The sequence below is a fragment of the Camelus dromedarius genome, chromosome 6 (assembly GCF_036321535.1).
Source record: "Camelus dromedarius isolate mCamDro1 chromosome 6, mCamDro1.pat, whole genome shotgun sequence".
In the NCBI taxonomy this organism is placed as follows: domain Eukaryota; kingdom Metazoa; phylum Chordata; class Mammalia; order Artiodactyla; family Camelidae; genus Camelus; species Camelus dromedarius.
The window spans coordinates 73,821,907-73,838,254 of NC_087441.1; the positions used below are offsets into that span (position 1 = coordinate 73,821,907).

The following is a 16,348-nucleotide window of genomic DNA, read 5'->3' on the forward strand; positions in this document are numbered from 1 at the left end:
TTTTTTATAAACATACAAGCAGTATGCCCTGTGACAGTAGTATGTTTTGCCTATTTTAGAGGTGCCATCAAATCAGCCATTTACTTAGAGTCATGCCCAACTGTCTAGTAAAGTCATTTCTGTGGGTGTATTTTGAAAAGCAAGATTCTGTTTTATTGTTGTAATAAATAGCATTTTGGTGCTTAACGAGGTATCTAATCATGGCAATGGAACCAGGAAATCATTTGAAGGAAAGAATATCAATTAACCTTTTAAATTTTAATGATGGATTCCTCAGATTTCTAATATTTTTAATATGTATTTATTTATTGTAAGTATTTCTTAATATTAATTTTTCTCAAAATTTATTTTACTGAACTATTTCCTGGTATGTATAGCTGTCATTCTTGAGTTATTTCTTTGGAAATTGTCTTTTATTTGCTTATTCTATTCCTGTTTGGTTCTTCGGGAAAATAAAATTAGTATATTTATAATTATATACATATATATATTTATACAAACAGTAAAAAGTATTTCTTAACCAAAGTCCTTCAGAATTTGAACTGATGGTATTAATATTTTAGCATTCTTGTTAAGCTTTAAAATTAAAACTTTCTTCTTTGTAATAATGCATGCTAGTTCTAGAAATGTCTTGGATAATACAGATTGCAAAAGATAATATAGTCTTTTCCCCGATCAGCTGTATGTTTTCATAAAGCACCTGACTCAACAAATAGTTGATGAGGTACATAATACAATTTTTAAGTTTAATTACATTTCAAGTAGCATTTTTTTAAAAAAAAACTCAGTAAACAGAAGGATATCAAAATGACTGATAATCAGGGCTCCTCTACACTGTCTAAATATCTCTAAACTATCTAAAGCACATAAAAAATTTTACATTCAAATAATTGTGCCAACTCTGTTTCCATTAAGTGTAAAAATAAATGAACAAATTTGGTGATTTATACTCCTATTAATGTGAACCTAGAATGCATTAAATATAATAACCTTATTTCAGAAAATATCTGGTTGCTTCGTGACAAAATTTGTCTATACCACCATAATCCAGCCAGATAATAGAATCTTTCCTCTGCCAACAGGTTATGCATTCAATATTCTTACTTGCTAGGCAATGACAAATGAAATACCGCTTTAAATGTCCAGTTGCATGATTTAGAAAACGTATTTTCTCTTTGGAGAAATAATATCAACAAGTCATTGTTAAGAGTAATGAATTATTTGGGAAATTAATATAAAAATTGGGTCTCAAGTGTAGCTTAATATTTCAATTAAGATAAATAATCTTACATATCTGAATGGATGAGGACATGGTTAGTGGGTTTTCTTGGGTCTGAGAATACCAGAGACTATTTCTTACTTAATTTTGTAATTTTAAGTACTTAATACAATAAGTAATTAATAAATGTTTACTGACAAAGATTTAGCATTGTTTTAGGGCATTAAGCTTTATTTTAGGGCAGTGAGATTTAAGTTCTAAATAAAGCAACATTTCGATTATTTTAATAATGACCTGAAATATTTATCAATAGTAAACTTTGTTGACAAAAGAAATGTTGACCACCATAATAATAATAACTAACTTTTAAGTACTTCACTAAGAATTTAATTTTTCCCCATTGAAATATTCACCAAGAAAGTTAAAGAAAAGGTTTTAGACATCTAGAAATTCATGTTTTAGAGAAGCAATTCTTTGCATGATATGTATTTATAGAATAAATATTGAACCCCAGCTATGTGCAAAGCAAAAGGTAATTTTAAGACTCATAAGTCATACTTCCTTCCCATAGAAATTTATACTCTAATAGGAGAATCTAATAATTAAAAGTCCATTATTGATGCAAAGCAAAACAGAAGTTAAGGAAGACGGAGGCCATGTATGATTGGTTGGTTAGTTCATGGAGGTGGTGCCCTTGGCATTGGACTTGAAGAGGGGCTTTATTGTAGGCATGGTTAGAAGAATAAGTGTTCCAAGTGGAGGAGAATAAGAGGCAGAGTGCATTAGCTTGACCATTTCCATGACAAAAACTAGTGCCGGTTGTCCATAGAGTAAAGGTAGGGGATGACTTTGAGAGTTTCTTGAGAAGCAGTAGTGGGCTTCTGTGGAAATTCAAAGGAAAGTCAGCTAACAATGTGAACTTAACACTTCCATTGCATCATAGATTGCAGTAATAAATGTTATCAACTAATCTGATATTCTGCTTGTCTATACGTTGAAGGATAAACACAGGGTAAAATAACAAATGGATATGTGTGTGTTTTAACTTTAGGATGCCTTCAATGTCACGTTATTTTAACCCTTGATTTCCAGACTAAAATTGTTCCTAACTGACAACTGACTTCCAAGAGTCAGTTTTCAAGTATGTATGTTTCTTAATGATCTACTTAGAATATTCCTGGATGCGGGAAGAAAAGACAAGACACAGAACTATGCTTAAAGCAACAGATTTTCAAAAACCTTTCTTTCATGGGACTTTGATTGTATCTCACTTTCAGAAACTACTGCTTTGCGTCAAGAAGAGCAGTGAAAGAGGGCATGTGAGAAAATGTACCTAAACACAGAAGTCATGAGTTTTAGACATGAACACAGTTATTTACCTACCACTTCATTGATACCATCAACATAAAGGTTTAGGAAATAACCCTCTCTTCATAAGCCATGTACCATATGCACATACACAATATTACGCTGGACATTACTTTGTTTGATTTCATAACTTGCTTTCCATTGCTTTCACCAAGGCAGATCATCTTTTTATTTGGCTATGCCATTTTTCTCGTGTAACTAATGTAGTATATGATCTTTGCCAACTCAAAATCACTCAAATGTGAATCAGTAACCATGAAGAACTTCTATTATTCAGAAGAGCATAACATGCTAAAGGTTACCACAATCCACAGTCACCAAGTAAGAGAAGAAGTGTAAAGATAATAGCTTGGTGTTTCTTCTAAGTTTGGATGGTCCATTTGACCTTCATTTTCATTAGAAGTCAAGGAGATAATCTCATCTTGAAAGAGAACACCAATATTTTGGAAGTATTACATTGTGAGATATGAGTGGAACCATAACATGTATTGTTAACTCTTACCATTGACAACAACCCTTTGACAAACAGGATTTTTTTTCCCCCAAATATTTGGCACATAAACATTGGCAACAGAAACTCCCTTTGTTAGATAGCAGTTTACATGTTCCACTTACAAGTTAGGACACTTTTAGGTCTGAAACAATAGGTCTAGAACATTTAAAAAAATACCACCATAGTGTTGTTTTTCCATCGGAGAAAAAGAAATAAATTGTTAGTATTAGTCTTCGATCTTATCGGCAATTTAGTTATATCAAGGCCTCATATTAGTCTTAACTCTTTGAAAGTAAGTTTTCAGATAAACTGTATGGAATACAATAATCAAAAATTTCATTTTAAACTTCCGGTTGTGTAAAAATATATATAATTAAGGCCACTGATGATTGAAGAATTTCTTAAATACTGTGACCCATGATAAGGGATCAGCACTAACACTCATATAACATTGATTACTGATAAGTGGAGGTGACGACAGTGAGGAATAATGAAATTTAATTTGTAATATACATACGTTTGAGAGTTTTCAATCACATTCCAGCTAATAATATGAAACAGTTCACTGAAATATGAATGCTCATTTTAAAAAATAAGTACTTTTACTTGTGCTTAAATTTCAGAAATCATTAAAAATTAAAGATGGCACTTTTAAAATGATCTCAGCAGTGTCAATCTACATAGGCAGACTCCTACATTTCAGGATCATAGCCCCTGTACAGTCAACTATTTTTCCTCAGAAAATAAACTGACTTATGTAAACACACGCTTTGACTCAAATGCCCCAAGTGGTAGACACACACAGGTGCACAGCATAAGTGATAAGTTCAAGAGGACAAATGGTAAAGCACACTGTTAGGAAAAATCACTACTAAATTTCTTTTGCTGTTTTCAGATCCAGAAAGTTTTCAGCTATATATAGCATTTTTTAATGTTGGGTAGTGCGAAAGAGTCTAAATATAATTCTAACTAGTCACTTTCCAAAATCGTTCAATGATATGTGATTAGATACTTCTTATTAGCAGAATGAAATGTGGTTTAAGAAGCACATACCAGATGCATAAATGAATGGACTGAAAGGATGTTGGCGGTCAGGGAAAACGCGGAAGGATTTTACAAGATTAAACCAATGGGCATGTTATGAAAATTCCTGTTTCCTGCCTAGGATTTTATCTAAACTGACAAAAACAAACACACATTTAGAGTTCTCAAATTTCTCATGAGATGTTCTCCTGGGTAGAATATCTAGAAAGAATTTCTGACAGATCAATCCATCAGGGCCAGACTTTAATATTGATGAAGAAATCTGCCCAGATGGACAAAAACACGTGCTACTGTCTTCTCCTCACATGAAAGATGAGAGTTGTGCATACGGAAATACACTGCTTAATTGCACAAAGGGAGTTGTCATATTCTTGCAGGAGATGATTTAAAGCTTGATGGGAAAAGGCAAAATAATAAGCTGGTGAAATTATCCATTCCCAAATGTGGACATTATTAGTTCTAGCAACACATGTGCACTGTCATTGGAACACATTTTACCCAGCCTTCTTTGTCATGTATAAAGGACCTGGTCTTAAGGACCCAACAATGTTCTCGATGTAACAGTGAGCATCACTGATCCCTGCCCCTCAGTAACACCCTTCCCACAGCTACACTCCTGTGAGTCAGAACCAACTTCTCTATTCATTAGACTTGGGTTTTATTAAACTTGTTTTACGGTAATAGTGAAATAAACATGGAACTCTTGTAGAATTCTAAGCGCATGTATTAAAAAAAATACTTTATGTGGAATCTGTTCTCTTGTTCAACTTATTTTTCTCTCCCCATCTGTTTCTGAGATAGGCTGAGACTTTTTTCCCTTTCTTAAGAGGTATCCTTTTCAAGGATTAAATAGCAGAAACCTGGAGTCATTCTCTTTTTCAAACCTAACCTTTAAATGAGAAAACACTCTTCCATGTAGTTAGAAAAGGGATGAGGAATTCTTGGGGGACCAGGCAGGTGAGAAATGAGAATTACATCAGCCACCATTTTCTGTATAAGCTTTTGAGAACCCCAAGGGCAACTTCATCTTTAGAAAAAATAGTCCATCGAGTGAATGTTTACCTTAGGGAAGCTAGGTTACAGGATTACTCATTCCTTAAAAAAAAAAATGCTGAAAAGCTTGTAGGGGTGATTACTCTTCAGCAAAGTAGCAGCTGTTACCGCAGTCAGGATCCTACCTCTGAAAAACAACAGTTAACACTGTGGTTGTATTTTTTCTGATGTATTGCTTGAAGACGTTATCAGAGAAGAGTACACTATTTCTGTGAACCAAGCTGACTTCAAACCTGATGTGTCATTTCATTGACTGTTATTATTGTTTCTTGAAGCCTTGTTCTTGTTTATGGATTTTTTTTTTTTTGACTTGAGTTTAGAAATATTCCAAGCAGATCAGTCTAGAGAATTTAGAATTGTGAATTTGATCAGTAACTTCTAGTTCTGTGTAGGAACATATTGCATGAGACAGTGATGTAATTTGTGAGAAATGTCTACACACAAGCTTTCATATATACCTTTATTCTGTCTTTAGAATTTGGAATGATGGGAGATCATACAATTAAAAGTCAGCGACCTCGATCTGTTCATGAAAAAAGGGTCCCTCAGGAACAAGCTGATGCTGCTAAATTTATGGCACAAACTGGTAATACGTTAGTTACATTTTTCTATTTATTGTTGTTAATTTAATGAAACCACTGCATGTTTCCATAATCTTTTGCTGCACATTTGTCAGTTTTTGGAGCTGATATTTTTTTGAGCCATTTTTTTTTTCTTTGTCACCAGTTAAAGTCCATAAATGAAGTAGCTGTGAATTGAAAAGTGCACAAAAAATGTGTAAGATTTATTTTGTTTTCAGTGTGGGACATTTAGGGTTTACATATTATTATTTACTTATGTTAATTAACTACTTACAGTGTATCATTAAACTTTTAAAGAAAGTCAACAAAGTTATTTCATCAATAATTGATTAATTTAGGACTTTTCAGAATTAAATTTTTAAGTAAGACTTTAGATGATGAAATTTAATATTTAATATGTTGAGTATTTTTTTCAAATGCCATGCATCTTATAAATATTGATTGTTAAAATGTGTAGTAATAACTAGAAACTTTTTTTAGAACTTAATATTTGTTCTTTGAAAAGAGAGATTTGTTATACAAGCTGAATAATAAAAAGTTGGCAGTCTTTGATACTAAGCTCTAATATGCTCCAAATAATTAAATATCAACAAAAATGACTTTTGATTTAATTTAATTGATTTAATCCTAAATTAATTAGATTACTTCTAAATACCTCCCTTCCCAAAATATTTATATATAAACAAATAGATACATTCCTATTTTGGCTTATCATAATAAATGGGCTATAATTTCATCTCTTCAGTTTGTATGTAGTATATTCTTAGATGAAACCATGATTAAACTGTGTTATGAACATTTCTAGCTGTCACTTTTATTTCAGGAAATTGCAAACTAACAGTTTTATCTATGTCTTCAAAAAGGTTTAGACATTCCAATCTAAATGATGTGTTTTACCACAATGCAGAAGTTTCAAGTTTCAAGTACAGGACCAGCTTTTTTCCATGGCACTCAGACTGGTTTTTGATGAAATCCCCTTGAAGAATGAATATTTCTTCCTTTTGTTCCTATGTTCTTAGGATAATATTTACTCAGAACATTAGATTTGAGTCTACAACTTAAAAATGCAAATATTCTTAATGAGTTGTGCACTTGGTAATGGGTGAGTATTTAATACATTAGTTGCAAGTAGGTCAAAGAATTTTCAGAGCAGGAAAGATGTATAGAATAAATTCTACATTAAGGACATATTTTTAGCTTCTTAAAAATACATATTGCAGCCAAATCTAGAAATGAAGAAAACCTGCTTATTTGGATTGCTTTTGGTGCGCCTTCTTATTTAAGAAAAGGCAATTGACATTTTTACTATTTGATTGAACAAGTCCAAAAATGCATTACCAGGTTTGGGCAAATTTCAAACTTCTCAATGTATTTTTCTCCTTTACAAGGAGCAGAAATTCCACTACTGGCCAGAAATCAGGACGTTTGATGCTAAACAGAGGCACAGGGCGTGGGCCACTCCGTAACCTACTCCATGTGCCATTTCCTGGGGCATTTCTAAAGCTTAGAGGTGTCCTTACTTTTTGCAAAAGAGGGGCAGGCATTCGTTGACTGAAATTCCTTAAAATTAGGGTCACTTAGTAGTAAAATGGTGAACCATAGCTTTAAATTTCCAAAAATGTAGTAAAATTAGTTTATACATAAATATTATGCAGTTTGGCCAGGAGTTTTTATATAAATTCAGTTTTTGGATTTGTCTGTGACATATACCAAGAAAATGCAGACTTTTCAGCCAAAACCCTTTTTGCAAACTCAAATCACAGAGAATATGATGTTTTTGTTAGTGAGAAATTACTAATTTCTGTTTTCATTTACTCATTAATTTCTAGGCATTGTTTTGAATCTAATATACAGCGACATGTGATTTAGTAAAATAGATGAAATACTTATTAAATAGATCCATGAGGAGCTTTAAAATCATTTCTCCATATTGTTAACAATAACTCAAAAAGCTAATGAACTTCAAAATTAAAGTTCTGAAAATATTGATTGAATGGATTGATGAATTCATGGATAATACATATTTATTATTTCATTTTAAACAAAAGATAGTATAGGGAAATATAAATACACATATAATACTTACTTTAAATTTAAATTACTATGATACTGATAAAAGAATGGAAAACTCCATTATTTAAATAGTTTTTAAAATATGGAATTTGACACTAGACAATTATAAAGCTAAAAAAGGGGGGTTTTTTCCCTTAACTTTTTCTGAAATTCTACTTTCTTTAGTTGTTAAGGTAGTCTAAATAAATAGCTAAATGTCACACAGTAAAATTTTACAAAAATTAATTTTTAATTAAACTTCTATTTGTCTTTCAAACCAAGAAATGGATGTTATATATAAACAATGATAAACATTTGCTAACATTTACTTGAGGACAAAGAATAATGCACTAGAGGTAAAACTGAATAATAAAACATATATATAATATACTTTTATATTAGTCATGAGGAAAAACAAAGCAAAAGCTATCAGACCCCATAAATTAAGAATTACTTCTCAAAATGAGTAACCCAGTCTCTTCAATCAATATGATCAGTCAGCCCTGTATTTTAAAATAAGCTTTCTATAAAGTAATAGCGTGAGTGGAAATTTTTTTAGAAGAGTGATGTCTAGTAAAGTAGCATTACTTTATCAAAATAACTTGATTATTTTGGTCAGTTTGATAATTGAAAGAAGCTAATTTGGACATAAATGTACAATGCTCAAACAGCCTGGGCCAAAATGGCATTTACAGTCAAGGGAAATGAAATGGTAAGATACAGAGATTTAATATAGACATCTAAATTAAGTGCTAATATGAAGGCTTAAGACATCTTACACTTACTGATGATTTTCAACATCATAGCTATCACATGATCTAATACACATGTTTAGAAAAGTAGTCTTTTATTCCAGCTGGGGACACAGTCTACATCAGCAGTGCATAGCACGTTACTAAAAACAGAAAAATAAAATGAGAGGTGTGTTTCTAATTTCACGATTGTAACATACTAGCCACATTTTATATTACTATTTTATTTACAGCTTAAAACGCACTCTCATACATTATCGCATTTAATCCTCACAAATAGGCTGTGAGGTGGATGTATTACTCATTTTTTTGAGAGGTTCAGAGAAATGCAGTGACTTTCTCAAGGTCACAGAGCTAACATTCAGTAGCCTTCCATCAAACACGGGTCTTCTGAATTTAACTGCGATGTTTTTACAGTTTCCTTCCATGTTTTGTGTCAGGATAGAGAGTCTTAATTGTACGTTAGCTGCTGAATCCTTCTACGTGACGTGCAATGTGCCTTCTCAGCTGTAAGTTAAGAAACTGCTTTAATTTGTGCCGTCTCCCAAGACACACACACTTAAGTAGTATACTTCGTATTATACTTTAATATCTTCATATCAGTGTTTTTTTTAATCTTTCTTATAAAATATATTACCTATTTCTCACAATGCCCCAGTGTAATTGACTAGAGTGCCTTCATGCCTGCTGGAATGAGGAACTGGTGGCACTGAAATCATCTCTATTTAGTGGCAATGTCACCTGAAACTATAGATTTGAGATACAACAGGGTCATTTTGGTCGGTAGGGCAGTCTTTGAATGGCAACATTTGATCCATAGTTTGAAAGCCCATTTATGTTTTAGTCGGTTATTTCGTTTTTGATCAACAAAATGAACCATCCATTTGAGAGAGAGAAGAGAAAGAGAGTGAGTAAGGCCAGTTCTGAGCACTAATGGTCAACGTCTCGTGATCCTCGCATCACTGCCTAGCCTGGTCAGTGTCACTGTGCTGTCGCGCATTGCAAAGCACCCCCAACATTTAACTACTTGTGCAGAGACACACTTAAAAGTAGTTATTGATCCTGATGCATTGCAAAGTTTAGTTAAAACTTTTCCTGCCATGATAACAGTGTAAGGGTAAGAGAAAGACTGCTTTTGTGGAAAAACATAACTAATTGTATTCATAACCTTTACCATTTTGCTTAAGTAGATTTCACATTGCTCAAGGTTTTCTGGCTTTTAATTCATAATACACAGCCATAATATTTCTACTTCACTTAACCTCATCACAAACACAGGTTGAACTGTCACAAGAAAAATAAAATTGCATTATATTTTCCCCAAATTTAAGCTTAAGTGTTTCATTGCTAAATATATATGTGCATATATACATATATGTGTAGTTTTTTTTTAACCACTGTCATATGATTGGGTTTCTAAAAAGTAATTTTTAATATTGACAGAGTATTCTTTAGTGTAAAAGAACAAACTTTGAGGTATAGCTTTAAATATTATTCAAATGATCATCCAATAACATTTTAATGGATTACTGATAAATAAATTGGTAAAGGCAAAAAATCCTGAAATAATCAAGGGTGAAGCATAGAGGACTGCCAGGACAAACACTGATCACAACGCTGAAAAGATCCTATTTAATATGTTATCCCAGTTACCACTGTCTGTGCCCTTTTGATACATATCCAGTTATAAATGCCTTTATTGTCTACACCTCTGGGTGCATGATACAGACCAACATAAAAGCAAGTGCTTCCTAAAGGTGCTACCCAAGGTGTGGTTGAACTTGTGCTTGTCTGAGATTTAGTTGTCGTGGGCCCTCGAGGAGATAAGAAGCTTATACCAGAATGTACCTTGAACTACTTGATCAAACACGTGTTTTGTTTTATTTCAGCTGACTCTCCTCTTTTTTTTTTTTTTTTATGGAAAAAGAAATGCTCAGTGAAGAAATCAGCCAGTTGAATTACATTCTGGTCCAAACTCCTTCTGTCCTAGCATACCAATGGGTCAGCTGCCTTGAGTGGCACTGCAAATAATTTCCACATCATTTACTCACCTTTCAAAAAAAGGTGGACAAATGATGATCATATTCTATCCCTTGAATGCTACTTCAAAGGCAAATTCTAAACAGAATCTCTAAAATATAAATTGCTCCTTGATTTATATAATCGGTGATTCAAAGGTTTCAGAAACAGTCCACCAAGTGAATAAAAAGTAAAGTTTTTGAACAAGTAAGGTTAATTTAAATAGTTCCTGCCAGCAGGTAAATGGCCCAATTTTGTATCTGGAGAAAAGCAACTGCAGGTTTTCAAACCACTCTTAAAAATCTGTCCTGAACACGATGCCAGAACAGAATTAGAAGCCCATTGCCATGGTCTTAGAAATCCTTGACTTTACATCTCCATGGGGCATGACTTTAGGTAATGGCAGAACTTAAACATAGTTTCAGTGTGATGCCTACTCCAAAAAAATGAATGAATTCAGACATTCAATGACTTTCTCAGGCCTTTTTTTTTTTTTTAGTGTATTTTAGTTCCATATTAAACTAATAGAAATCATAGGGGAATTGTCCTTCATTTCAAGTAAAAATCACTACTCTCATTTCATGGGGGAAATTGTGAGCAGAATTTTTTAAAATAAATTCTCACAAAATAAATAGCTGTCATGGTTTGAAAAAGTAAGGATTGCACTAGGAATAAATTATAAATGTGTCAGTGTTCAACACAATAAAAAGAGGATGTGCCCAAACTCCCAGAGCTCTGCCTCCTGCAGCGTTAGAAAGATTACATAACAAGGGGCTGAAGAAGACCACCTCAGTATAACCCTGCTCACCCATGCCAGATGAGTTTAGCCATACATTCTGCTTCCTCTTCCATCAAAGTCCAAAGCCTTACACTGGCTTGAAAAGAGTCGTTGGAACAATCACTCTTGTTGAAGAATGCTGACTGGTCCCTTCCTGGTGCCCACAGCCCAGGATGGGTGAAGCGTAGTCTCGCTAACCAGGTTAGAGCTAACTTGGCCCTTACATCAGCGTGATGTGTGCCTCTCTGTGCATTTCTTTTGCCCTGAAAAGTTTTCTTGTACCTTTTGATGTATTGTCATATTTTTACATTTAAATGATCCTTGCATGTCATGATGTCAGCTTGGTATGATGCTTACTCGATGACTATTCAAGACAGTATTTCATGTTTATTTGTTGTCTTGCACACAGGTGAATCTGGTGTGGAAGAGTGGTCCCCGTGGAGCACATGCTCAGTTACTTGTGGTCAAGGGTCGCAGGTGCGAACCAGAACTTGTGTATCACCTTACGGGACACACTGCAGCGGCCCATTAAGAGAATCAAGGGTTTGCAATAACACTGCCCTCTGTCCAGGTAGTGTTAGCAGCAACTACAACTGTGGATGTTTTGAATTGTGTCATGCTACGCATTGGGAACGATGTGTTATTTTCCTATGAACCGGGTCTAGACATTTTAATGAGAGTGGTTATGTGTGATTGTTATTCAACTGTGAAATTTTATATGTCTGCGATCATTTCTGCGTTCAGAGCAGTCAAGAAATTCCATTGACTCCCTACCCACTGCAACTTTAAGCATGAAATTTCTGTACTAGCTGCTTATGGTGTTTAAGGTTCAAATAGCTTTCCTTATTTTAGATGGTAAAAAATGTCCAGTGGAAGGTTTGAGGAATTATGTCATTTGCTAGCATCCTGGAAATAAGATCAGTACCCATTGTTTAAGGCAGTGGTTGATACAGTTTTTAAGGCAGTCAGCTATTTCCTTTCCACTTATTTGACCCTTTGGGGGGGCAATAGTGCCCCCAGCTGAGGGCTTTCTGTTAGTTTATTTCATTCAAGTGACTGCCCTCCTCAGAGCCATCATCTGCTTTGTAAACCTTAAAGTCACTAATGGAGGAAAAAAGAAAAAAGTTCTTTCATGTTAAATGGAGCACAGCATACTAGCTTGCCCACTTAGGATCAAATTTACTATGTGACATCAGTTGATGTATTCATGAATATTACACGTGTTTCCTCCACTCAGACTGCTGACTTTCATGTAGAAATAAGCACTCAACGGATTCGAAGTCAAAGCACATAATCCTGTGAATCTCCAGGTTTCTATTTCTGTGCAGCCCTTTGGTGGGTGAGTGGTTCACTCACTGGCCATGGCAGCTGACACTGGACTTGCATTCACAGCCCTTCTGGGGGCCTCCGAAGTGAGGTGGGCACAGAGAAAGGGAGCTGGCACTGCAGCCTTTCATCTGCTAAGTCTTCTGGCAAGTTCCATTTCCAGAGGAGGCTGATTCCGCAGTGGCTAAAAGCAAGAGTACAGAGGGACAGGGACAATCTCACGTCCCCAGAAGGAAGGACAAGGGCAAGCCGCTAGAAAACAATCTGAGGGAGGAGGGTATAGCTCAGTGGTAGAGTGTGTGCTTAGCGTGCACAGAGTCCTGGGTTCAATCCCCAGCACCTCCACTGAGAAAAACAATAATAATTAGAAAAATAAACCTAATTGCCTCCCTCTCCCCAAAAGAGTTTTTTTTTTTTTTTTTTTTAAAGAAAAGAAAACAATCTGGAGGAGGCCTTGTTTAATAGGTGCAGAGTTTTGATTTGCAAGATGTGAAGGTTTTGGAGACCTGTTTCCCAACACCATGATATACTGAAGGCTACTGAATTCTGCACCTAAAATAGTTTAGATGGTAAATGTTGCATTCTATATTTTTTTATCACAATAAAAGAAGAGAGAATCAGGAAAAGAAATAAAAGAGGAAGGAAACGTTGGGCAGTCGAGGAGGGAGGATGCTGCAGTGAGGTGGGTGACCCCTTTGTCACCCACCTGGGAGGCACAAAGCAGCAGAGAAAAGACTAGAATTAAAAGATAAACAAGGTAGAAGGCTACGGGGGAGGGAAGACAATTACAGAATTAGCAGGGAAAGAGCAATGATTTCCACTGCAAACAAGAAAAATCAATGAGAGTCAGTGGGAATCAGATTAGGGGGAATGATTCATCCAACGAAAAATAAAAAGATTCAGAGGAGGGAAAAGTGCTTAAGGAAGTTGCGGATGGAGGGGAGACAATGAAAAAGATGACAAAAACAGGGGTCATAGAGCAAACAGACTCTGGTACATTGGGCAAGAGAAGGAAAACAAGAACAGTAAGGAGACGGGCATTTTAGGAATTATAAAGTTTCTAAATTTTTTAGGCAAAAGGACCTCATGAGGAAACGCCAGTGGATTCTCCATTCGGTGTGGGTTAAGTGTGTTGTCTGGACTCGTGCACGAAGCTGGCCCCTGTTTACAACATCTACATTAAGGGATTCAGAGTCCAGTGCCCTCTACTGGGCAATGAGAAAAGTTTCAAGGCAGGGGAAGCTGCCCTTGACGCACTTATCTCGGCAGCATCCTTTTGAAAGAGTCAAGATCCTTTCAATGTACGAGGATAGAATCTAATGGCAGATAGGTCCCCTAATGGGAGTCTGAGTGGGTGCTAAAGTGTTCTCCACGCTGCTCCATTCAGAACTTACTCCTCAGACACGAGTTATGAGCATTCACTTGGTTGACATATGGAAATCTCCATCCTTGTACCAGAGGCTCTCAATGGATCCCGTCAGTGGGTGCAGAGAGCATGTGTAGTGGGACCCAACTGCTCTCCCTTTTACGCCAAGTCTCATGCCCAGAAAACTGAATAATATTCAGTGATTCTAAAGTTCTTCCTCCATTTCTTAAACCTCCTACCGTTGGACCTACTGGAGAAGCACACGCTAATTACTAGTTCCTCCTCCCTTTCTCCCTTCCATACACATACAGGTTTGTCTTTCTAAATTTGGTTAAATAGTCCTGGGGATGACAAATAGGTATCTTTTCATCATTGCTATAATTCATGTTGAATTAAAGAGAATGAGAAGAGTCTTGTTGATTTCTTGTTAATTTTTCAAACATGAAGAATAATTTAACAACTCCATTATTTTAAATGTATTATAAGGATCCTGCTAGAGGAAATTGGGGTAATCTCTCAGGTGGTTATTATTTTTGTGATGAAATATTTTGTGTTCAGTAATTTGCCATGCTGGTAAATGTGTATTTTTTGGATACAGTACACAATGAAAACACTGACAGAGTGAATCTGAAACCTACAATAGGACTTTAACCAGTGTAAATTTCTTTCTTAAGTAATACTTTCTTCCCAAGAAGAAAATTATCTCAGAAATCAATAACCTACTTGTCACCCTGCAGATAATCGAGTGAACTTGGACTAATTTACGGAAATGACACAGGACAAACCGAGTATTAAAAGTCACTTTCCACAAAATATGTGGATTGATAAAATTAGAGCTTATGTTTATGTGTGCCATTAGGCTAATCAACAGTGTGATAAGTTAGTTACCTTTCACCCATTTAATTCAAACTTCAAATGAAAGGTTTTCTTAATTAAACTGCATAATAACGTATTATCTCTAATATGCATCCTAAGATACCCAGCCTTTTACAAAATTGTTGTTTTGACATTATAGTCCCTTCAAAAGACTCTTTTCACTCAGAGCAGAAAATGATCCGGATAAAAATAAAGTAAATTAGAAAAGTCGAGAGCTACATAAAATTGTGTATTTACTGTCCTGGTTTCTGACTTCCAGTTTTACGATCTCCTCCAGGGCTTCTCACTCTTGGAACTATTGACATTTTCGGATGATAAAGCTTTATTGTGGGGGCTGGCCTCAGGATTTGGGGATGTTTGACAGCATCCCTGGCCTCTGCGCATTAGATGCCAGTAGCCCCTGCCTCCCCTGAACTGTGATAATGAAAAATGTCTCCGTGTTGCCCAATGTCCCCTGGGGGGCAGCATTACTCCTGGTTGAGAACCACGGGTCTGCTCTCCATGCATTCTAACCCTTTAGAAAAAGTTTATTTAGGATAAGGAACGGTTTTAAATTTTTTTTTTTAAATATCAGTTTTCACATCTGTTTATTTCTTAAGAAAAAAAAACCTTCACAAGGAGTTATTTTATACATCCCATTTTAAATCACAAGATAATTTGTATGCTTATTTAAAAATTTGTTAGTAATATAATTTGTGCCTTGTATATTCCCCATATCAGCTCTAGATAACAGAGTAGAGATGTGATAATATAGCGTGTCTAAATAAAGAAGAAAACTATAAAAATAGATTAATCTGATTTAAATTTCTTAGTTTTATTAGGTGCATTTTTCAAATCGACTAGCTCATTTACAGATTTTCATGCTTTTCTGAAAAATAATAATTTCTATAACAATTTTCCATTGAAGTAAATATATTTCATCTTTTTCATAAATCTTATGAAGAGCATTCATTAAATTACAAGACATGTCCTATAATTTCCTACTAATACAATGGTATCTAAAATAACAATCTATTAATGATTTTATATCCTTTTCGAATGAAAAAGAGTATTTTTTGCCTTTTAACAGTGATGTGGAGGAGTCATGAAATTTCACCAGGGAATAATAAAGATTGTTAAAAAGTAGTTAGTAAGATTACTTCTCAGAGGATCCCAGCTTCATAATGTAACTAAGTCGTCAAGGTTAAACAACATGTCCTTGAGATTTTAGAGAAAAATCTGCCAATTTAGCAGCTTTATCTTCTGGGATTTTTCAGTGTATATGGAACAATGTGATTTAAGAGAAGACAAAATGAACAGACCCAGAAAGACGAATACTGTTTAGTCTATTAACACCTTATACAGAAAATAGGGGAGAAAAGTTGGTTTTTAAATGGAGAAATTTGGTGAACTAGAAATAAATGCAAAAATCGTTCAAAGGT

General features: G+C 34.7%; 1 protein-coding gene across 6 annotated transcripts in view; it reads left to right on the forward strand.

Annotated features, from left to right (window-relative positions):
* The window catches only part of ADGRB3 (adhesion G protein-coupled receptor B3), a 686,067-nt gene that overhangs the window by 257,088 nt on the left and 412,631 nt on the right, over window positions 1-16,348 (forward strand). For 3 of the 6 annotated variants that reach the window (XM_064486949.1, XM_064486947.1, XM_064486948.1), the window contains 2 exons: window positions 5,653-5,763; window positions 11,769-11,930. In XM_064486949.1, coding sequence (XP_064343019.1) covers window positions 5,653-5,763; window positions 11,769-11,930 — 273 coding nt within the window. Of the gene's footprint in view, window positions 1-5,652; window positions 5,764-11,768; window positions 11,931-16,348 lie in introns of those variants that run through there. The other 3 variants (XM_064486951.1, XM_064486950.1, XM_064486952.1) reach the window with 3 other exon arrangements.